The sequence below is a fragment of the Varanus komodoensis genome, unplaced genomic scaffold (assembly GCF_004798865.1).
Source record: "Varanus komodoensis strain SLA01 unplaced genomic scaffold, ASM479886v1 scaffold9, whole genome shotgun sequence".
Lineage (NCBI taxonomy): Eukaryota > Metazoa > Chordata > Lepidosauria > Squamata > Varanidae > Varanus > Varanus komodoensis.
Window position 1 is genome coordinate 9889642 of NW_025336598.1, and position 24764 is coordinate 9914405.

At 40.7% G+C, this 24764-nt stretch overlaps 1 protein-coding gene and 1 long non-coding RNA gene across 5 annotated transcripts in view; one reads left to right on the forward strand and one right to left on the reverse strand.

Annotated features, from left to right (window-relative positions):
* Window positions 1-14538: 14538 nt before the first annotated feature.
* Window positions 14539-24764, reverse strand: part of TAPT1 (transmembrane anterior posterior transformation 1) — an 82277-nt gene continuing 72051 nt past the window's right edge. For all 4 annotated transcript variants that reach the window (XM_044417701.1, XM_044417702.1, XM_044417704.1 and 1 more), the window contains 6 exons: window positions 24342-24451; window positions 23181-23240; window positions 22228-22296; window positions 20805-20881; window positions 18950-19110; window positions 14539-16537 (listed from right to left, as the gene is read on the reverse strand). In XM_044417701.1, the coding sequence (XP_044273636.1) occupies window positions 16308-16537; window positions 18950-19110; window positions 20805-20881; window positions 22228-22296; window positions 23181-23240; window positions 24342-24451 (707 nt within the window). In that variant the 3' untranslated portion in view covers window positions 14539-16307. The remainder of the gene's footprint in view (window positions 16538-18949; window positions 19111-20804; window positions 20882-22227; window positions 22297-23180; window positions 23241-24341; window positions 24452-24764) is intronic.
* Window positions 20262-23332, forward strand: LOC123016929. Its single transcript, XR_006413506.1, has 2 exons — window positions 20262-21789; window positions 23139-23332. It is a non-coding gene; the product is annotated as an uncharacterized LOC123016929 (long non-coding RNA).

The following is a 24764-nucleotide window of genomic DNA, read 5'->3' on the forward strand; positions in this document are numbered from 1 at the left end:
CAATGCAAACATAAATAATTAGAAACATCAAAACACTGTGGAACGCATCCACCTTGTTTCAGTCAGATGCAATTTTTCCTGTCACTTTAAGTTCAGAAGAAATGGGTTTGGCTTGTTTCCAGCTATTGACAGCATTGGCCGGCCGGCCTTGTGACATCTTCAAGCCACCTCCACTCACACTGTGTGCACCTCCCGTCCTGGATTTCCTATGCCCCAGGAGAAAGGCACAGGGATCTCTTGCAACAGCTTTACTCAGTGAGACAGAATGCATGCACTGCAGTGGGTACCTGAAGAACATGCCCAGCAATGAGGCTGCACTACCCTTGCTCCATAGAATAGAAAGCCACATGGGTGTCAGGTCATACCACTCACCTTTTTCAGTCCCTCCTCTTTCCTGTATTTGGTGCACCTTCAACAGCCTTTATACAGCTGCAGTCTACGCATGTGCCATCCTTGGAATGGAATTTTCCATTACCCTCTGGATGTAATTAAAGAAAACTAAAGCACTTTATATTGGAATGGGGAAGATACATGAATCAACAAATCTGAATCAACCCTCCCGGATTTAGTTTGGCCCTCAGGTTCAACAGTTAACCTGCTTTGACATTGGGTAGTTCCCAGTGTTAAGCCTATACTGAGTAGGATCATTACACTGAATGAGACTTAAGTGTGTTGTAACTACAAGTTCCACTTTTTCCAGTGGATCTGCTCAGCAACACTGGATACTTGGGAGTGCTCCTCGACCCAGAGCTTTCACTGGAAGCTCAGGTAACAGCAGTGGCGAGGAGTGCTTTCCTCCAGCTTCGGCTAATTCATCAGCTGCGCCCCTATCTGGAGAATGACTGCCTTGCGACAGTGACACATGCGTTGGTGACTTCCCGTTTGGACTTCTGCAACGCGCTCTACGTGGGGCTACCCTTGAAGACGGTCCGGATACTTCAATTGGTCCAAAATAGAGCTGCCAGGCTGCTGACGGGGACTGGACGTTATGTTCACATGACTCCAGTTCTCCGTCAGCTTCACTGGCTTCCCATTGAAGTCCGGGCCCAATTCAAGGTGTTGGTTATGACCTATAAAGCCCTAAACGGCTTGGGTCCTGGTTACCTGAAGGAGCGCTTACATCCTTATATGCCCAGCCGCCCCCTGAGATCGGCGGGAGAGGCCCTTCTCCGGGAGCCCTCCATGGAAGAAGTTAGGAGGGTGGTTACTCGGAGGAGGGCTTTCTCAGCGGTGGCGCCTAAGTTATGGAATGCGCTCCCCAGAGAGGTCCGCCTGGCGCCGTCGTTATTTGTTTTTCGGCGCCAGGCGAAGACCTTTTTATTTAAGCAGTATTTTAAATGTTAATATTATTGAATTTTATTTGGCCAGGGCGGCTTGTTTTATAGTGTATATTTGTATTTTATTGTATATATTTTAAAATGTTATTTTAAATTTTTTGTTGTAAGCCGCCCCGAGGCTTCGGCGAATGGGGCGGCATAAAAATGTTTTAATAAATAAATAAAATAAATAATACTATCCGTTGTGTTTCTACAACTGTTTCCCAACTAGTAATTCAGTATGGTGTGCATGGTATCCACCTACCCATAAGGTGTTACAGAAGTGATAATTATGTCACACATCCGTGGCCACTCAGAAATCCCAGAAAGCAGAGGAGGGATACGAATCTTCTCACTGCTTAACCATGTGTGACAGACAGTTTAGTAAGTGATGACATGCTAACAGTGGTACATTACTGTAACCAAAAATGACCCAGAAAATCACAGAAGTACAAAAGTTAGCATTTTACTTCCTATCCAGCAACATGTTTAAATACCTATCATATTCACATTTTTTTCAGTGGGTTGAACTTTTTGGATACAATTTTCCAGTTCAGTCTAGTTTGCTACATTATCTCCATACACAGCCCTTCCACCTCTTTAAAAGGGAATCTGGCATATTTGATACAGAATTAATTCTTCCCTTGTCTGTCATCAGATATCATCATTATGCCAACAAAAATGGAATCTCTGTTGTAGCCATGAGAAAAAAGGGCCATCTTCTAAAATGAATCTCTGAATGTAACTGAACCATTTATTTAATACAGCATAGGGTCAAGCGAATAGGAACCTACTTGTACTGCGATACAAAGGTGCATTATTTATAGTTACAAAGAGAACTTTGAATAAAGTCTTCCAATTTCCCCACTCTTCTATGCTCAATCTAAATCTAAAGAGTTATACTGTAATTGCAATTTGCTTGAGAGCCGTGTTTTCACCTTTCTAGGGGGAAAGAGATCCTGCTGCATGGGGAGGAGGGAGGGTGGACTAGCGAATCAACAGCACGCCAGCTTTCCTTCGCTGCTCGCACAAGGGTTTGTGGGGCCCACAGCAAGTTTCTCTCAGTGAGACCCCCATAATCTGGCTGTGGCAACATGAGATTTTGTGAAGGAACACAACCCAAGCAAGGATTCTTTCAGACTTTCCCCAACTTTCTTCTTTTGTGCTGCATTCACCATTCTTGGCCACTCATGCAACCTCAGAATGGAGCTCCTACTGGGCAGGGGATCCCTAACAGAGTGGAATAATTGGTTCCGTGCACTCAGCACTGTTGCCAGACACCAAGCCAAAGCCAGCCCCTCACCCCTTTTGCTGGCTCAGGTCCTGCCAGACAAACCTTGTGGAATTCTATGACAAGGTTTCAAGGTGGCTAGATGGAGGGGACACAGTGGATGTGGTTTACCTGGATTTCAGCAAGACCTTTGACAAAGTGCCCCATGATATCCTGGTTGAGAATTGAGGAGTTTTGAGATAGACCAATGCACTGTTCGATGGATTAGGGCATGGTTGAGTGATCAAAAGCCGAGGGTAACCATTAGTGGGGAATCATCAGGATAGTAGCCAGTGACAAGCAGGGTCCCCCACGGCTCTGCTCTGGGGCTGATCCTGTTCAATCTTTTCATCAATGATATGGAAGAAGGGGTGAACAGTCTGCTGATCAAATTTACAGATGATACTAAAATGGAGGCAGTGGCCGCAACTGAGGCGCAGGTAACCAGATCCAAAAGGATCTGGACAGACTATGGAAGTGGGCAGGAGACAACAGGATGGCGTTCAGTGTGGATAAGTGCAAGGTCTTGCACTTGAGGCATAGGAATGGGTGTCATAAGTACAGGTTAGTGACTGGAGAGCAGCACTTGTGAAAGGGATCTCGAGGTACTGGTTGACTGCAGGTAAACATGAGTCAGCAGTGTGATGTGGTGGTCAAGAGGGCGAACACCACCCTTGGTTGCATAGCCAGAAGTGTGGCTTCTAGATCGAGAGAAGTTTTACTACCACTCTATGCAACTCTGGTGTGCTTACAACTGGAGTATTATGTTCAGTTCTGGGCCCCTCATTACAGGAAGGATATAGCCAGGCTAGAGTCAGTGCAGCGTAGGGCCACAAGGATGGTGGCTAGATTGCAGGGAAAGCCATATGAGGTGAGACTGAGGGAACTTGGTCTTTTCAGCCTAGAGAAGAGGAGACTCCAAGGGGATCTGTCGGTGACATGTAGGTATGTGAGGGAGTATCACACAGACCTGTTCTCCACTGCAGAGAAGGGCAGGACGTGCTCCAACAGAGCCAAGCTCAGTGAACCAAGGTTCAATTTAGATGCCAGGAAGTACTTCCTGACATTTAGCACCCCGAGGGTATGGAATGGGCTTCCACGGGAGGTGGTTGAGGGTGAGGGTGTTCAAGGATAAGCTAGACATGCACATGGTAGGCATGTTGTGAGCAGAGCCGGGGGTCAGACTAGATGGCCTGGGAGACCCCTTCTGACTCGCTCTGTTTCTATGTTTCTATAATCTTTCATTTTTGACAGTGGTCTGAATCGGCAAACAAGGGTTTGTTGAGCCTCACAACCCATGGCTGCTGTGTTGCATTCTGACAACATGCTAAATCAACAGGGCTTAATGTGTACCGCAAACCAAGCAGTCTTCCTACGGGGTGGCACATACATCAGGGTGATATTTATAGGCTACCTTGGGGTGACACATCAATCAGAAAAGACTTGCAATAGGTTTAATGAACCCTCCATGGCTTATTGTGCTTTCTGAATCCAGACAGAAAATAAGCCATGGTCCAGTCAAAACCCAGAAGACCCCTTGGCAAGAGCACCAGAAGAGCTTGCCACTCTAGCCAAGGGGTTCGCAGGCATCTGCCTTTCCCAGGAGCCCCAAAGTATCAGAGCAGCACTTGGGGGCAACTGGGAAAGGCTCTCCCACTTCCTTCTAGCTGAGGGGGACACTTGAGGAAACCACTGTTTGGGGAGGCAGACTTGTCTGTTTAAATTATGAGCATTGTATCTCTTACCACTGGGGTTACCCCCAGGTTTGCCTCTTCTCAAGGAGTTGTCCACTTGGATGCTTGCCAGTGCCCCCCAAATCCTGCTTTGAAGGGTCCGGCTTAGAAGGGAGAAAAAATTGAGGAAGTGTCTCCCCAAATACCATTTTACAAATCCCTGGCCTTTTTTTTTAAAGGGAGCCCTATGCTTCTGTGTTATCCACACTTGAGAAGGCAAGGGCAGCCCAGGGCCTTATGAGCATCGCCCCAAACCCCCAAAGATTCTGCCCCAAAGGGTGCTTTCCAGCCCCCGTCTTTTGAAACAGTAGCTAAAACATAATTAGCTGTGGCTACATTAAAAGTTGGCTTGTACACTGTGCTAGTGAAGAACAAGTGTCTATGCCAGATGCAGCTTTGTAGCCCATATCACACTTTCCTTTTTTAAAGATGGGATGTGGAAAGCACCCTTAGCAGCTTTTTTTGGGGGGGGGGGGGAGGTGTCCGTGTGGCCTTGGGCTGTCCTTGCTTTCCCAGTGCTGACCACACAGAGGGATTTTTCAAAAACCAAGCCATGCAAGCCAGTGCTAAATGGGCTACTGTGGCTCAGGGGACGCCTTGGGAGAAGGAAAGAGGGCACATGCAGCCCTTGTTGTGCCTGATTGCCTGTCAGACACAGAGGAACTTTAGCTGCAGTGCATGGCTTAATTCCCAAGGGGGTTAATGTGCTATATGAATCCAGCCACTGATACAGAATGATGCCATAAGAAAGCGCTCCTTCTGTTTCTGTGTCTGGAATGTGCATGGCTAGAACCAAGAGCCTTCTCTGAGCCCGTGATCTAGCCCCCGTTCCAGGCACTGGCATCTGCCTGCCCCAGTAGTTCTGCTTCTTCTGCTAGATCAGATAGTCCTGGATCTGGGTTAGTTGCTTCCAAGCCAACAGTTGCCTTGACGACATCTGCTAGGCCTGGCCCTTGTGCATATGAGGTCTTGCACTATTACAATCCACTCACCTGCCGGACCCCTTTGGGCCCCCTGAGCCTAACGACACATGTCACCTTCTTCCCATCGACAGACTTGTGTTCAAATTCTTGCTCAACTGTGAAGTTCACTATCTGGCAAGTTGTTACGTTCCAACCTACCACACCGGACTGTTCTGAAGATTCAATGAGGTAAGCCTGAGTTCCTTTGAAGGGCTAAATAGAAATATGAAAAGAAAATAAATATGTGGTTCACCATCTTTTTTCTGAGCAGATGCCACTCGTTTCACAACCTAGGTTATATTACTGTTACGTGATTGATGAGCTGCGTTAGCTCTCAGGGGGACTTACACTGAAAGCCCTTCCATTTATCAGGAAGCTCAGTTGCAGCATTTTGCCAAATGCATTTACCATTGTTGAGACACATGCTACTAAACACTGCACATGCCATCTCCATCGTGTGTATCTTGTGTCACAAACAAATGCAAGTTACACATGCAGTTTCCATTGGGTTCTAAGCATGGTCTTGTGTCACAAACAAATGCAAGTTACACATGCAGTTTCCATTAGGTTCTAAGCATGATCTTGTGTCACACATAAGTGCAAGTTACACATGCAGTTTCCATTGGGTTCTAAGCACGGTCTTGTGTCACACATGAGTGCAATTGGTTGAAAAGTAGGAGGAGTTGGAAAGATGATGTATGCAGGGAAAGGACCTCTTCTGTTTCACTTAATTATTCATTTTTAAGATACAGGTGGTGCCCTGGTTAGGAATATCTGGATTATTTTTATTTATTTAATTTATTTTTCGATTTATATCCTGCCTTTTTCCTACAAAGGGCTCAAGGCAGCTTACATCATCTCTCCTCCTCCATCTTACCCTCACAACAACAACCCTGTGAGGTAGGTTGGGCTGAGAGTCTGTGACTGGCCCAGAGTCACCCAGTTGGCTCCATGGCTGAGTGGGGACTAGAACCCAGATCGCCTGAGTCCCAGTCCCATGCTCTTAACCACTACACTGGCTCTCACAGTTATGAAAATTTGTGCTCATGAACATGCAGACTGTCATAAACCCTCTATGAATATCTCTGAAAAAACTCTGGGAATATCCCTAGGGAACTACATGATGCATTCAGTGATGAGTCATCAGTGGCCACGTAGTTCCTAGAGATATTTGTGACCTTTAGAGATAGAGATTTGCTAGAGGTAGTCAAGGCTATCTCTAGGGAACTTTGGAATGTGTTAGGTGCAAACATCAATGGAAACGTATTTCCCTAGAGTATTCATAGCATTTTGTTCTGCAGAATCACCTTGAGTGTACCCAAGTCAGTGTATTTTGGGACACGTGTAGAGCATGTAGTTCCCCTTCCTTTGGTTTTTTGGTAGCATTTGCCCTTGTAACCAGGCCTCAGCTGCTACAAGGCCATTTATGGTGAGGAAAAGAACATGCCTGAGGCCTACTTCAAGAAGGCAGCTCTAGTGGTAACCCCCCTGTCCCTGACAGCAACTCCAACCCTGACACTCCAGCACCAGATATGTCTTCATCATCATCTCTTAATGGTAATGTTAATGCTACATCAAGAATGCTCTAAATTGTTTTAAGAACTGTTTCTTTAATTAGCTTTTTTTTTTTTTACAATACTGTACACCCCCCCCCATAACATACAGATTCTCTCTCTTTCTCTAGTACCTGTAGTTACTTTATTTTTAGTGTACTTTTATCATTATTACCAGATACTGAAGATGAAACTCAAATACTTTGGCCACCTAATGAGAAGGAAGGACTCCCTGGAGAAGAGCCTGATGCTGGGAACAATAGGTGACAAAAGAAGAAGGGGACGGCAGAGAATGAGGTGGCCGGATGGAGTCACTGAAGCAGTCAGCGTGAGCTTGAGTGGACTCCAGGGGATGGTGGAGGACAGGAAGGCCTGGAGGAATGTTGTCAATGGGGTCACGATGGGTTGGACATGACTTCGCGACTAACAACAACAACAACAACATCATTATTACAATGCCATATTGTACTTAAGATGTTTTAGAAATAGGGAAGTGTTTCTTAAGCATTTTATTTGCATAGAAAGGCAAAATATATACCTATACTAAGACAAACATTCGGCTTACTCATGTGATCTAATTTACATATAAATTTGACTGAAGGATGTTCTCAGAAATGGAACTTGTCCGTTACCCAGGGATTACCTGTACATTCTGGGAATAAGATTGAAAGCAGCAGGAAGAGAATGATGTAAGCTGCTTTGAGTTCTTTAAAAAAGAAAAAAGCAGGTTATAAAAGAAAGAAGAAAGCAAGCAAGCAATTGCAGAAGTCAGCACCATTGAAAGCAACCTCATTCTTTCTGGGCAGACTGGGCATTTTCAGTTAGCTCTTCCTTACAGCCACTGAAGCACCCAACACCCCCAGACAGTAGTGCATATTTAGTACACACTCAAATACACGCAATATGTAGATAGATAACAATTTATTTCGGTCAAAGACCAGCTCCGTTCAATAAATGCATAGATTAAAAAGTAAATACATAAAACATTAAATTAAAACCCTACTCAGATTAACAAATGCTTCAACACAATACCTGTCATCTTAAATTGGTGACAATCCCAGACATTGTCCTTGTTCGACTAGGTAGAGCCACGCTCCCCCAGAATCTGTCTTTGGACACGCATTGCGGCCGTGAATAATTTGGAGACACTATATGTTATTGTTGGGTTAGTGTCAGACAGCAATATATAAATATATTGTTGTTCTGTACGGCCCAGGAAGCGATTCATCAGTGAAGAAATGAGTGCAGTGCAAATATCCTTGCAGAAAATGCACCTCAGCAGGACGTGCTCTGTAGTTTCTATCTGTTCCATCCCACAGGGGCAAAGGCGCTCTGACCAGGGGGTCTTTTTGTACCTTCCCTCCAAAGTCCATTTAGGCAGGCCAAGGAAAAAGCCCTTCTGTGTTTATGGAGTTCCAACTGTTTGAAATAGGGTGCAGCTATTACAACATGTTTATAGTCCTCCCTAAGATAGAATTCAGGGGCTCTATTGAGATCGCTTTGTCTTTCAATATCTGCAATAAGATGCTTGATGGTTTCTGTTGCCTGTTCAAAACCCATATTCAGTACAGTCTGCAGGGGGAGGACCAGGAGGGCTATTTTCTGCTTGCTTGATTTAATCCAGTTGGATTTGAAGTTGTCTTGCAGGATTAATGGAGCAAGGCGAACTGGAGAGTATACCAATCTGAGCCAGTGCACAAGAATGGCCCCCCACATCCTGGCTTCAGTTTGGATCTGACCGGTCTCCAATCTTATCTTTGCATTGGAGACATCCCTAGGAACACCCAGTATTGCCCTCAGAAATTTAGATTGGACATGCTGTAGTACTTGAGTGTTTGGGAAAGGCCCCAATTGATATCCATACAGTAGTTGAGATAGTACTTTTGCTTGGTATATTTGGAGGGCTAGGGGGATGTAATGGCCACCTTTAGATCTCATTAATTGTATTATGGCTGATGAGCTTCTCTGGGCATTTAATATCACTTATTCACCATGGGCCTTCCTGGAGCCTTTTGCTTGTAGGACTACACCTAAATATTTGAACTGGGAAACCTGCTTGATCTTGTTCTGATTTATCTTCCATGATCGAGTTTTTGGACTTTTTGCAAAGGTCATGATTTATTGATTGATTGATAGTCAGATCTTCTTCCTTGCAATATTCAGTCAGCTTCTGCAGTGCTCTTGTGAGCCCAATTGGAGTCCTTGAAATGCCTCCCTGCAATATTTTTTTTGGGGGGGGGGTGAAGATTGATGTGATTCAACTGGTCGACCAATGAGTAGATATAGAAATCAAACAAGAGTAGAGCAGGAATCCAGCCTTGCTTAACCCCTTTTTGTGTTGGAACAGCATTTGTGAGATGACCATGCACACTGCGTCTGACTTTGAGGGAGGTGCCTCTGTACAGGGTCTGAATAAGTAGGAGCAGGCACCTATCAATGTTGGATGGAGTATGTAAGAAAGTCATGATATAACCAGTCTGAAGAAATCTGGGATAACTTGCCAGAAATAGCATGAGCAGGTCGGTTTGGGGTGTGTGTAATGAGATGCACCAATGACTCAGGCACTGCAGTATGGTAAAAATCCCCTGGGTAGATTCTCTCCACTTGATTCAGTATTAGAAACAACAACAGGTTAAATCTTTTGCTGTTTATCTCTGCAAACTAGTACTCAGGGGAATATGATGTCTGACAGTTCGATTCAGTAATGCCACTGAATTTTATAATTAGTGAGCTCGTTGGTTGAAACTTATCTGTTCATAATGTTCTCCTGTGTAGTGAGTCTGGATCAATGAATGATGAATTCACTATTCATTTGGAAAGTGATGGTGAGCTTTGGGGCTTGTGAAGTCTTGATCTAAACAGTATTATTTCTGTATGAAGTCTTGAGATGCTTGGTTTAACCCTTGAACAGCCACTGCTGCTTCTCTTGTCGTCGTCACAGCTTTGATGGGTGAGAAGGCAGATGGGACTGTGTAGGCCCTCATTCTTCTCTCCTTTATTTACATCACATCACCAGGCAGGCCAGCCTACCCCCCAAAAAGAAAGAAATCAGTAAGTGGGTACATAGCATGATGACACATATCACACATATACAACAACTTGTATAAACAAACAAGAGTTAGTATTAAATGAGAACTCTAACCTGAGTTACCATGGGGGAACCATTGTTACTTTCTCAGCAGATAACAAATTCATCTTTCATTGGTTACATTTCACAATTATGATAACCATAATTTATTAGTTGGCACATTTGTTGTGCGGCCTGATGACTAGTTTGAAAGAGATACGCTATCATTCTAGTGCAAGACGGAACCCCAGTTTTTCATGAAAACTGACACATTCCTTTCCGTCCCCCTCCCCAAACCTGCCACCTCCTGCAGGTATTCTGACCAATCCAGCCTTGCTGCCAAATGTGAGGTCTACGTTTCCGTGCTACAGACTGCAACTGAGTCTGTAGTGTGGGAGACCATCTCTCCCACTCTCCAGGGCAAGCACATGGGCCCTTTTTGCAGCAGGCACTAATGTTTTAAGTCCATGGAGTTCTTTTTAGGTGGAATGCAGTGTTAACTGGCTATCCAACTGTAGTCATTTGAACCAATGATCCATCACCAGTTGGGTGCTCCAGTTCTCTCTCTCTCTCTCTCTCTCTCTCTCTCTCACAGGCCAATTCATGCAATTCCATTCTAGAGCCAAATTTACTTAAATTTAATTTACCTAAATTAAGCACAGCTGTACCCATCTTGTAAATCTGAAGTCATGATACAATGGACATGTTTTGCATGTGTCTATCTAGAATCAGTGGGACTCTGAAGAAGACATGGCAAGGATGAATAGTGCTGATGTGCCTTGAACATCACATCTGTGACCCATCAAATTATTGAAGTTCCAGCATTATGGGAGAACAAGGTCTTTCTTTTCTCATGGTATTATCCATAATTTTGTAAACTTCAGGCATGTGTCCCACTCTGGAGCTTGCTCACTTCTAAGACTGACCTGCACAACTTAAGAGTGAAACAGCCCATCAGGGGCCTGTTAAACTTCTTGCTTTTGTTGCAAACACATTTGTGGTGGTAGGGGAGCTCATGTCATGTTGCAATGTGTGGCAAGCATGCTGTGGTTCAGCTTGGAAGTCCACAAGTTTAGCAGCATCTGTCATTGTACCTTTTCTAAAATAAGGACTAATTTGAAGAGAACATGAGCAATATTTTCTGCAAAATAATTAGGAAAAAGTCACAGTGGACTTCTAGGGACTCTGCTGGACACGCCTGAGAAGCAAGATAGAGACGGCCCTTTACAAATCAGGAAAGACCAATGGAAGACACTTACTACCGCCAGCACAGAGTAGACCTGTAACCACATTTAACATCTTTCCTGACATTATATACCATTGCTAGGTGCATTGTAGGGCACATAGTTAACTTCTTAGTCTGGGCCAGTCATATGTGGGGTCATGTGGCTAGTGGGGCATGTTGGAAATCAAAGGGAGAGAGAGAGAGAGAGAGAGAGAGGGAGGGAGGGAGGGAGGGAGGGAGAGAGTTAATAGAGGCAAACCTGTCACTGTGGAAAAGGGTTTCCTAAGGGTGCACACCATTGCATTGTGTCAGAGATGGGTGGCCATGTTTTGGTCAAGGATTATTTTCTGAGGTTGCTGGGGGTTGAATGTCACCAGCCAAGCTGGTTGGGGCCAGAGCCAGGCACAGGTAGAACCTGCCCTGCTGTTCCCTCTTTCTCCTTGAGAGTGGGCTGCTGGGGAAGGGATTGATTGCTCTCACCAGAGGTGAATTTCTTGCTTGCAAAAGTCATGAAATTAGTCCAAAGGTCATGTACGGACCTCTCCCCGTAGAATGCTTATCTCTGTCAGTATAAATATCTATCTGCTCAAATACCATCTAATGTGGTAAGATAGAAACGTTATCAAAATGAAAGAGATCCAGTACCTAGAAGTGGGAAAGTAGTCAATTTATTGTGGATTTGAAGAGCTCCAGCACCAACTGCCTGTGGCCAATATTTAACTTCATGTAATTTAATACATAATTTAATAGTCATATCCCCATATTGCAGAATCTGAATTATGCATGTGGTGTCTTACTATGTTGGAATACCTTTTGCCTTTAGTATGAATGGTTGCACAGGTTTTAGTAGCCTTGAAACACTCTTGCTGGAGGAAATAAATTTAAGTTGCTCATTTCTTGAAGAAAAGTAAGATACTTTCTCAGGATAGCCTATGCCCACAGAATTTGTTCACTTGTGACCAACTAGGAAGTGCTACCCTTTGGCTTCCATGTTCTCTGAAGTGAGGTAGTTATCACCACTTAGGATGCAATCCAATGCATATTTAAAAAAGAAATGTCCTCAATTCCTAGCAGCCTCCAACCAACCTTGCTGGCTGTGGTAATTCTAGGACATTTTCCTCTCTAAACTTGCTCTTTCCTTTCAGTGATGGGCAATTTGCAGACCTCCAGATGTCCTCACTGCTACTCCCTAGTCAGTGTAGCCAATGGTGAGGAATGATAGGAACTGTAGCCTTGGAAAGCTACAAGCTGCCCACATCAATCCATCAATATACTGGAGCATATTAAGTTCCAAAGGGTTCATTACCACCATCTTACAACACACCATGTTGCCTGCATACCTGTTGCTTTTAGGGATATATGACTGGTGCCAACTTTATATGCATTTATATTTATATTAACTTCTGTATAGGTTAAAATGTTTTAGTTCTCTCACCATTTTAATTTTTGATATGCTTATTTGGCTTTTATAATACTGCTACTGGTACATGTGGACTTTTTGTTAATTATTGTCATTTATTGTTTTGGTTCAATTGTTATTGTTTATGTTGGTCAAATTTTATTGGTCATGTAGATGTTTTATGATTTGCTTTCTTGTTTTTAAACTGATTGCTGATATTGCTGTTTTAAATTTATTGTGGCTATTATACACCATTTTGCTAGGGTTTTACTATATAGGTGTTCTGGGAGCTCTGTGCTAACGAACAGAATATAAAAGCCTACACAAATAATGGGTGTTGTAGCCACTCATCATATAGGGGACCACACTTTTCCCATCCGTATTACAGCATCTCCTTCCATTATTTATTTAGCAAACTCTAATTCTCCCAATCTTCTACTTTCTTAGGTTTATTGGAACTCATTTACAAGTCCATAGACTAGAAGTGGGTTGGTATACTAGATGAGCTGTTTTTCTCATTTGTGATATGTGTGCTAAGGATAACGTCTCTTTTAAAAGTCTGTAATTTTGAACTTGAATGGGTGCTTGAACTAGTTCTAATCACCTTAGAATTAATGATTCCCTACTTGGCTGAAAAACAGTGCATATATATACCGTGTGTCTGGAAAAGGTAATTTCATTTCCCATGTTCATTTCATATGTATACATGTGAGTTGATATTATGTGTGTGAACAAGAACTTAAGAGCCATACTGGATCAGAGCAAGGGTCCATCTAGTCCAGCACTTTGTTGAGCTAGTAGCCAACTAGATGCCTACAAGATCCCACAACACCCCCATCCAAGTTCCTCACTAGCTGGAAAGGCAGCATATAGCCATCAGGGGTAATAGCCATTGATTCTCTTTTCCACCATGAATTTGCCCAATCCCATTTCAAAGCTGCCCATATTGATGGCTTTCACTAATTAGAGCTCCATGGTGTCAAGCTGCAAGAAATGTGTTTTATGTAGGATAAAATTAAACTTTCTAATGAAACTAGTAATTCAATAAGCAACTAAAGGCTCATCTAAACTGTAGCATCCCCATGGCCTAGTAGATTGGAAATGTCTTGATACATATGTTCACTGAAACACTTTAGAATTCATTGGAGAAATAAGCCAGAAGCTAGCACAAGTTCTGATAATGTCAGTCTTGAAGACTTAATACAAGTTGCTTAGGTAAAATGGTAAACATTTCATGCAACTGAATCCTTATGCCACATCTGTGAAACTATTCATGTTTGGGATGTCCTTCCTCAGAAGCAGACCTCCTTTGGTGGAGCTGATTTAGTATGTAAGTGTTGAAATATTAACCTCCCCTTGCTGCATGGCAGCAATGCTGGGTGTGTGTTTAGTTTATTATTTCATGTTTGCTATTTTCTCATTGTTTAGAAGATATTATATTGGCCTATTAAGTCACTATGGACATGAAAAGGGATGGGCAGGGTATGCATGTATTACTATTGGTTCCTGTTCACAAGAGTTGCATAAAGTATATAAAGAATAGTTCCTGTTCACAAGAGTTGCATAAAGTATATAAAGAATAGTGGCGCAGTAGTATTTACTTGGTTTCAGCACTCCTAACTGAAGCAGAGACAGAAAAAACAGAAATCTATACTGGAAAGGGAGATGTAGTGATTTGCTTTTATCCATTTAAATTATGTTCAGTTTTGTAGTAAATTCATTCTACCGTCTGAATTCTCTTGCCTTCCAGCAGCAAAGAAAACTCTCTAGTGATTATCATGAACTCATAATAGAAATTTTGTAACATAGGCTGTTTTTTACAAGTTTTGGCAAAGGATATAATGAGTTTCACTAACAAGGTCTGCAGCGTCCTTCCATGTGCACAAGGAAATACTTTATACTTTCATACTATGAAGTGCATACCCAGTGGTTAAGAATTAAATTTCAGATAGCACTATTCCCTATTTATTTCAGCAAGAGAATCAGACCTTGGAAGGTTTTTTTTAAACAAAATTTACAAAATTGAATTTTTATTGTATCACACAAGATGCACTTATAAAATTCATACAGAATATCATTTTACAGGAAAAATCATTCCAAGCTTCCTTTGAGCAACAATTAAATAAAAATTAAATTACAACAAATTTACAAATATTCTGAATTAAATCTTAATGAATAAAATTTGTCCAAATGAACACATATCTGAAATAATCATTTTTGCTAATTTCAAGCTTATTTTTAACATTTTCATTCCTACAACATTTCTAACTTTGGCCATTTCTTCAAGCTAAAATGAGAAAACAGACTGGTAAAAGGTGAAAAACAGCCCCTTCAGATCAGAAAACATCAATCTATAAATCGTCACTTTTTAGCATATTGTAGAATTCCGTTCATGAGGATGCTATCATCGCACACTTGTTTTATCATAGTAGTAGTATCTGAAACTTCAGGGGACTAAGCACAGAACAAACTCGACCCCACATCACGTTTAAAATAGGCATTAAATATTGCATTCATTAAGCATTGTTGGCAGAAAAAGAAGAGTACCCTGAATGCAGCATTCTCTCTAATCATGTTGAGCTAAACGTGTCAATTATTCCTTTTATAACACATTTCAAGCCCCTCTTCAACAGTTTCCCAAGTCCCATGCCCCCCTAATAAAACTGCTTAGAATTTCAAACCATAAAGAACTTGTAGAAAGCTACATTTAGGATACAGTCCTATGCATATTTAGACAAAAAAGTTCTAAAGCTTTCAGGTTCACTTCAACCAGCCATGCTGACTCCTGCAGGCTGGGAAATCCAGGGCTTTCTTTTCTGTCTTAACATACACAGAATTGCAACATTATTCTACTTAAAGTGTGTTTAATATTCAACATCTGTTTCAGGCTTTCTCTCAATTTTTGGCCATGTGCAGCTTCTCCAGCCATATCAAAGAAACGCTCCTTTCAGCTGATTGACACATAAAATGCAATTTTGTCTATTTCAATGCAAAGCTCGTATCTGCAATAGAACATCTTTTAAGTGCCATGTGCAATCCCACAACCTGATTTCACTCTTCTTCCTCAAATCTTTTACATCTTTACATTTATAAACTCAAGCTTTTCATGCTTAAAATACAGTGCAAATTGAAAAGGAAAAAAACCCTGTTCTTTCCCAGTTATCGCATATATTCCATTATGCCATTTTTGTGATCAACTTCTTGTTACTGGCTTAACATTTAGATAAAACTATTATGTGATAATTCTTTAAGGATCATTTATTTGAATTAGCTGAAATACATCTTGAGCAATCTTCTTGTGGCAAGAATTATCTTGATTATTTTACTGGAAGTTTGAAAAAAGGTTTTTGGCAGGTGAAGAATTTTAAATAGTTTTGCAGTTGCTTATGAAAGTGAGTGGAAGAAGCAAATGTATTTTCAAAGTTATCCTTCTATTGAAGCAATTTTGACAAAAAAAGTGGTATGTTCTGGAAGCATGGATTCATAGATAAAAAATGTTTTTAAATACATTTCACATGTTATTTCCAGGAAAGCGATGCTGTAGCTCTGCCAAGCTGTAGATCTCTCTCATAGCTCACCACCTTTTCCAAAACATCCAAGTTAAAGAGCTGAAGCTTGTCCAGTTTATCAGGCCAAGTTACTCACTGTAATATGTTTGCCATTAATAATTTAAGTTTTTAAATAAATATTTATATGCCTCCTTGGCATATGTCCATCTTGATAGCACTTGCTGTCCGAATAGCTCAGTATTCTAAGCATGTCAGACAAAAATTTACAAAAATCTAGTCAATCCTGTTTCCGCAAATTGTAAACCTGTCTATCTCCAACAAATCTTTCTTTGTAGATTTGTGTTTTGAATCAGAATTGTCCTGCGTTATATCTTTCTCATCTCCATCAGGAGTTGTCAGGAATTGATCAGAGTTGCTTGTCACAAGCTGTGGGGCTGCATTTTCCTTCTGGTGTACTGGTTGAGCTGTCACAGAAGCAGACAAGTTTTCATCTGTAGAAATTCCTGCACAGAAATTAGAATTTAGAAGATTAAGGCTGCAATCTTATGCTTTGTTACTAAGGAACAAGCTCCATTGACCTTAGTGGAGCTATCTTCCAAGGAAATACATATAGAATTGTAATGTAAGGAGAAAAAAATAGAAACATTTATTATGGTGCTAGGCCTGAGGTTTATTGCACAAATGTGCTTATCACTGTGCTTTAAAGTTTGAAAGTTAAAATATGGTCAAGATGAACAGGTTGTATAAGGCAATTCATCAAGTTACAGATAGCAAAATACTACTACATTATTTCTCTGTTTTGTTGATCTATTGAGCCTGATATTATGTAAGCATTTTTACACCTCAGCTTTGATTATGAAGTCTACATACAGACCCTTCCTGCCAACTCCAGTAAGTAAATGAATTCAGTTATGGAAGAAAGTGCTGTGATTACCATGCTGTATAGAACTCATAAGTTGCTAGTTTGCTGGAAGCTGGCAGAAGGCAGAAAGAGAAAACTGTGTGTTTATGTGCAGAGAAGGGCAGCTTCCCTTTTCAAGTAGGCTGCTTGGTTGGATTATTAAGTACAGCCACACAAAGATTTCCTGAACACAAGGAGGGAACAGAATGACTGGGTGTGTATCCTGGTTAACTAGCCACAATGGATTGTCATGTCATCTGAAGCTAGACTACTTCCCTCAGGGTAGCTTATTTGGGAGGCAAAAAGCTACCCTACCCTCTAGGGTTGTTTGACCACAATGGGTTATTGTATTGTCTGGACTGGGAAAACTGATTTCATTATGGATCGTAGGGAGCAGCTGGTGAACCATTTGGCAAGAGTGTCATAAACCCCTCACTGCTTTTTGCTATCTTGTTTATGTGACCACCAGTCACAGTCCTTCCACCAGTCCCCACGCAGCACTTTGCAGTGACACTTGGTTTGCCACCTTAAAAACATCAGCATGCATATTTTGGCAACTTTTTTTACCAAAAAAAATTGTCTCTCTTTCAGATGTCCACAAGTTTGCACTTACAGCTTTCTATATTTAGTCTTGCCTGGTTGATGTCCTTGGGCGTTTCAGCTGACAAAGGGAGCACAGTGCAGTTGGATGGAAAATGGCAAAGCAAGACTTCATATAGGCTTATTTGCACAGACTTACTGAGCTGCTAAATGAGCATTACTAGTAAAGAGGAGTGTGTGTGTGGGGGAGGGCAATGAGAGAAGTAGGTGAATTTGTGGCTGGGAAGTAACTGGACAAGAAATTTTCTCTCTATTTCCCAGTCATGAAATTTCTGGGAAAATTCCCAGTTAAAATGTGCAAATTCAACAGTTTAAAAGTCCCTTACAGGTGCCAGAATAGGATGCTACACATAGGAAGCCAGTGCCAGTGGAACAGCAATAACCACAGCTTTAAGTGCTCTTAAAAACAGCTGCAAAGCAAAGCAGGAAAGGTAACAAGACTCCTCTCCAGAGTAGCAGAAGACTCAGGAGACTTTTGAAAATATGCAGGACATTCAGAAGTGTCAGTTCAACACTTGAAATCTGAAGATTACATTGTTAAGGGAGAGATCTTGTTGCTCCCCATCCCATTTTGACAGCCTTTGTGTGAAACACAATGTACCTTATACAGCCTCACTTTGCCAAGTTCCCTCTATGTTGTCAAGTATATTCCCTTTGACATCTGAAACTTACAAGGGCATTGACCATATATATATATATATATATATATATATATATATATATATATATATATAATAAATGTGATATGTCACACTTGTGTCAGACAGCTTTAAATGTACACTTGTGCATCTCCAAAGGACTGACAATTAAAAAAAAAGAATTAAGATGACATTTCTGTGCTTTTCTGGGAATGAAGAAAAAAACTACTATGACTCCAACTGTGCATTTTTGAGGGTCTGAGAAAAAAAAATACATGAATGAAAAGGGACAGCCATCAGAGTGGGCGGTAATGACAGGTTCTGCCTTGAAGGACACTGAGATACTTGCTGAAGGATGGCAGGGAGACCATCTACAGTGAATCCAATTATCTATTGCACACACTGTGGGTTGTTCTGCAGCCAGCCAATCATCCCGGACTGATTCACAGAGTGGCTTCATGAGTTGTGCAAGCTTGCCTGATGGCTCAGCAACTCCGATTCTGCTAGTGCTTCACAAGCTGTGCTAAACATGTTTTTCTAGCTTATGTAGAATACAGAAATGATCTTGATTTTCTATATGAACTTGCATGTGCATCAGTATCAAGAAGTTGTAAACTTCACTGAATGAGGTTAGATACTAAAATAGTAAATAAATTATGTCATAGTTTTCTGAATGAAAAAGCTTTAACATTTAATAATCTGTTTTTTTATATTAAGTACAAAATACATCCAAGAGCTGTAACAGAAATGAATGGAGGCAAAGAGCATGCACTCACCTTGAGTGAATCTGTACTTGCTTTGTGGTTTGCCAGGAGGCCTGCCCTGGGTGCTGGCAGGAGGAGGATTGAACAACTTCTCTTCCATGTTTGCTTCTTTGACATACTGGCATGACTTTCCCAACAGCACAATGCTGTTAAGCACTTTGAGTGATATTAACCTGCAAACAATACACAGGCACGATTGGACTCCACGTGCTGAACAAGATGAACGGACTTTAGCGGAGCTTTCCAAGTTAGAAATTAAGGTTCAGAAGGTCCATGCTGTACTGCTTTGATTGTATTGTGAAAAATGCTTTAAATACATGTATAAAATAAATGTTCCATTGTCACAGGACTGACTCTCGTAGCCTTACTTTAAAGGTAAGGCTAACACCAAACTACTAGGATAGAAGAATTCCACTAAGAAAGGTGCCATTGCTTGATTTTGGGCATTTCGCCTATTCAGCAGGATACCATGACCCTCTGAGTAGTATTTTTACAGGGCTGGAGGGCCTACCATGGAGAGGGCACATTCAACTAACCCAGTTGCACATATCTAAATCTGGATGCAATCTCAAATGTCTAACATTGCATTTGGCCTTTGGGCAGTTAAACACAATCACTGAATTATACAGCATATATAATCACTTTAGATAAAATATACACCAACTACTTAATAAATGATAGAATCAGTTATATGGTCCACATAAGGTTACTACTATCCATGCATGTTCCCTATTTATGTTTACCAAGAAACATGTCTTCCAGGACTCAAAGGGATTAACTCCCAGGTATGCTTAAGATGCACTTAAATCCCACTAAAACCAAACAAGCTGGTTGTGACTAATGCTAATTCCCATGTCTTTCAATAAGTCATGACTAATTTTAGCAGTGTCTGGTTAAAGGACTTTAGTTAGCTGGGAACATGCTTTGTGTGCATGTTCCATAAATAAAGGTGGTATTAAACATAAAGTGGTTCAATGTGAATTCTCCTTCCTAAGGAAAATCTGCAAAGAAAGAGAAAGTTTAGAAACATGCATGTAATGATATGAACCAGTATTTCCACAAGCACGGGCACCTGATTGATTTTGCCTGTGGAACTTCTAGTATACAGAAAACCAGAATGCTTAACTAAAAAATGGTTAGAAGTTTTGAAATGCTGATTCTTTACTCAAGATGACAGCAGGTGACTTCAGAAGAAAAGCCATGGTACACAGAGTTCCACAAAACAGACTTGTCAAATATGGCAAAGCCATAAAGTTGGATATATATACGGGGGGAGCAGTTCCCCATGGCTAATTTGTTTGTGACAGAACAAGTTGAGGAAGTGAAGTTTGTAGTTGGAAAATAGGTTCATTTTCCAGCCAGTGGCAATGAAGGCCTGTCACAGATCTGCTGAATGCAGTGGGAAAAAAGTGGTAAGCCTGTATGCATTCACACATCTGTAGAGGGAATGAAATAGACTTCCATTATCTGGAAGTCCACAAGTTGCCCACCCTTGCACCAGTCAGATAAAATATCTTTGCCAGTAGCTGTAAATTATGAACTGGAATTAAAATTAGGCTATAATCCTAAACAGGCTTATTTGAAAGTTGACTCATATAATGCAAGGAAATTATGATTAGGATGGAAACACTCATGTGCAATATGGTGTTATTGCTTTTTCAGAAATCTAACCGAGCTTGCCAGTGCCACCCCAACAACCATTATTAAGAGCTACAGTTACCAGCCTTGCTGTGCTGTTGTATTATTTAACAGCAAAGTGTAAACATGTGAAAATATGACTCAATTCTTTTTTGCATTTTTCATATTTAAAGTCTAAGCTTCCTAAATGAATGTAAACAAAGTGATTTACACTTTGATTTACACTTACCCACAATAGAAGAGGACAACACAGAGGTAAGCCAAGACTCCCTGTACTTTTACTGAACTTGTTACAACTCTGATGAGCTAAAAAAGGAAACATGTGTTAAAATGACAGAGGCATACTTCAACAGAGGTTCAGAAAGTTGATAAAAAGGGAGTTGTAACTAGCATGCAGCAAAAAATAAAGTATTTGTACATACTAAATGATTTAAAATCATTTGTGATATTTAGTAAATAATTATTTAAACGATTATTTTCTACAAAATTTGCATCACCACATGTAATATAACCATTTTTTAAAATGATTTTTAACCATTTTTTAAAATGGGCAATGGCAGACTGTTCCCAGCTCCTCCTTTTTCAGATAAAAATGATCCTTACTATCTTTATCTACTGATCCAGTGCAGCCTCTGTGGCTGGTAAGCAACTTCTGGCTTATGCTGATTAAGCCATAAATAAGGCAATGGCCAAAGGCAGGCAAGAGCAGCATGGGGAAAATTTACATGCAAGACAAGTTAGGGACTAATAGGAAGGTGCAAACACTCTCTTAACAGCCACTTTTAAGACATTTACACTGGTCCTGAGTGGTGCTCATTCAGTATAAGTACTGACCAGAAACTTATGACTGCTTTTACATGCAGCTCAACTTTTTATTCAAATGCTATTTTAAGAACTGTTGATTTTAAAGGCAACAGTCACTTCTTTTATCTAATTTTATGTCTGTATTTTTACTAATTATCTATTATTCCTATTTATTGTTATTGTTTATGGACTGTTTTGATTGTTATGTGATTTTAATGTTGTAAGTCGTCCTGAGACATTGTAATAAAGGACAGCATATAAATGTTTTAAACAAACAAACAACCTCCTTTTCTCAACCATCACCATCTACAGAACCTCCCCATATGCACTTTGGGTACGACTTCTTGAATTAAAGCAAGGACTTTCAAACCAGCCCCTCATGGAACAGGAGAAGGCAGCTGCTGCTTTAGGTAAAAGGCTGTTTCTTTCTGTCATATGAGTATCAGGGCCACATTATTTATGTTTTATATAAGCACAACTAATGAGATGATGCTTTTACTGCTTTCAACTGTTCCCAGGAAAAGTTTAGGTGACACTCCAATTTCTTTGACTGTACATGACTAAGAAAGACAGTTATCTGGGCTTAAATTTAAATCCACATTCACCAACTTCACACATTAGCTCTATAAAGTCCACAGAGACATTTTAATATAAAGTTAGCTAAACAAAGAGCACATGTTATCTTAACCCCGATTTTTATCTCACAGTAATTAGACAGATTGTACGATCTATATCACTTAATTTCCCTGCCCCCCCACCTCCCTGCTGCTCTGATACATTAAAGTTCATCATTTGGTACAATTTACACCAGTTACTGATGGGTGTATATCAAGCAATACATGACTTACTAAAACAGCCAACGGGAGAGGAATAAAACCCATTCTCCTAGAAACGGAGTCACTGTAATCGGTGTATGCCTGGGGGAAAAGAACCGAACCTGAGTTTTTAAGATAAGTGGTAGAAAATAGAAGTAATAAAATAAGGTCCAGTGAAATTGGTAACATTTTAGATGGTATCAATCTTCTCTAAGTTTTCTGTTTGGAAAAGAATGAAAACCTCTTTTCAATTGGTAAAGCTAGCATCAAACTAACAAAATATATGTTTTTGTGTTAACCCTATTAAAAGTAATGCAATTTAAATTCACTGACCTATGCATGAAGATCAACTCAGCCTTCATACTACAGCTAGATTATCTAATGGAAGGCACTAAACTTCATAAAAATAAAGGAAGCATTACATTTCAGAGCCCCACCCCACACACATACTCAGTTACCAAATTAGCTTTTAAAACCAGGTAAGTTAACTCATATATTGATTTATTAATGGCTTATTGTGGCAGCCATAGCTACAGTGAATGTGTGAACAAGTGTACATGAGAGAAAGTAAAAGAGAGAGAGAGAAAAAGAGCATGTGATGTCCTGAAAGAGTATTAGTACATTGTGCTCTCATGAGAGCTGTTGTGTTTTGGAATATCACTTACTAGTAACTTATGCCCTTTGATTCCCCATGCTACAAAAATAATGAGTTAAGTGCAGGGATATGAATACTGGTGGAGATTTAGTTTGAGTGCTGCGGATAACTACATTTTAAAACAGAATGTTAAGAAAAAAAGCTACTTCTAACATAAAATTAAACTTCAGGTAAATCTTACTAAACTCGAGTACATTCTTTAATTCTGTGTGCAAAATAGCCAAGCAAGATTTTCCTAACTACTGAAAATGAATAATTATATGATTAACTATTGCCTTCCATTTCCTAGATCAGAAGCAAGGGATTGTTTAGGAGAAGAGTAACCACTTACATTTTTCTGTCGACTGCTAACAAGGTCAAAGGCAAGGCTGGCTCTGTATTCACTGTAGACCTGAGAAGACAGTTCCTATCAGCAACTCAATCATGATTGTTACAAACTTTAATTAAAAATTAAAGTTAGAACTCTGCATGCCTGGTACCATACCACTGTTTATCTTCATTTATCAGAGAAGAAAGAATAACAACCAGATTTGCATGATATGACACAGGAAAAAAATTGTTCTGCTTGCGCCATGTAACACTGCATTTGTATGTCCATTATGTGGCCTACTGCTGCTGCTGAGTAATGTTTTTTTAAGCTGGGGAGCTCTTTAAGCAAGTACATCCAACCCTGGGAGACAGAAGTGCAATTATGTGAGATGGGCTGTAGATTCGAAGACAGATCTTACACTGCTTGTGAATAACTAAATAGTGGCCTACTAAACCACTTAAGGGGGAACAAAGATAGAAAAAACAGATTTACATAGGATTTCCTCTCAGGAAGAGAACTAATTGGGTCAGAGAATAACGCAGCCACCCTGCCCATACAAGTGGGCGGGCTCTCTGGGTTGGAGGGGTGGATAGCTAGGAAGCAGACAGCAACAAGTCTAGTTGCAAAAGCACTGAGTTGAAGTGTTTGATCTGCCATTGGATACAACATCGTGCATTGAGTTTTTTCTCATAAAATGTGTAGCAGCACAATCCCTGGTTTATGAAGTCATCTCATTGTGCTTCTCTGCCTCTGCTCAAAAGAGATAACCACAACAGAAACTAAAAGCCACTGCAGGTTAAAATCTTTGCAAGCACCAAAGTATCACAAAGTTGTCAGCAAGGTTTCAAGTTCTTCAGGAATATTCTGCAGTGCTGTATATTACAAAGAAGGTGGGGATGCTGCTTTCAACATCAGATGCATGTCAAGTGCAGTGCAAAATTCTACATTACATTCAAGAAATGATCTAGTTGCAGATTTCCCTTACAGTGTTCTGCTTTCCTCTGTCTCCTTATCCATGCACATGCATGGGTAACTTGCAGCAAGTCAAGAGGATAGGCTTGAATAAGGATATAGGATGCAGAAAATTTCCTACCATTCCATCTAACAGCCCAATGCACTGCACCAATGCAAAGATCAGCCCTAGTAAATTTCTTATGTTTAGCAGTTGAACTATATACTTACATCAGCTGTGATGTCATTGAATTTTGTTATAAAAGCATGTTTTACAATGTCCACTGCAACTTCTGATGCAATCACCATACAAACATCTGGAAACAATACCCAAAGATGGTCTGTAAAAAGAAGAGAAAGTTACATGTACAAACTTGATATAGAGCAAAACAAAATGCCAGAAAAATGTAAGTATGTTCTGTCAAAAGCTCTCTCGATGTTACTAGTTATGACCATATATTGCTTCTAGTACTAAAGGTAATAAGCAGTTGCTATGGTAATGAGGAGGGTGCTACTGCACTAATGTTGAACCAGAGGGTTTTCTCTGGGCAGCTGGCTGGCCAAGTGTATGACCAGAATAGTGGGCTAGATAGATCTTTGACCTGATCCAGCCTGGTTATGTTCTTATGGTGAGAAGATAATCCTACTTAAAAT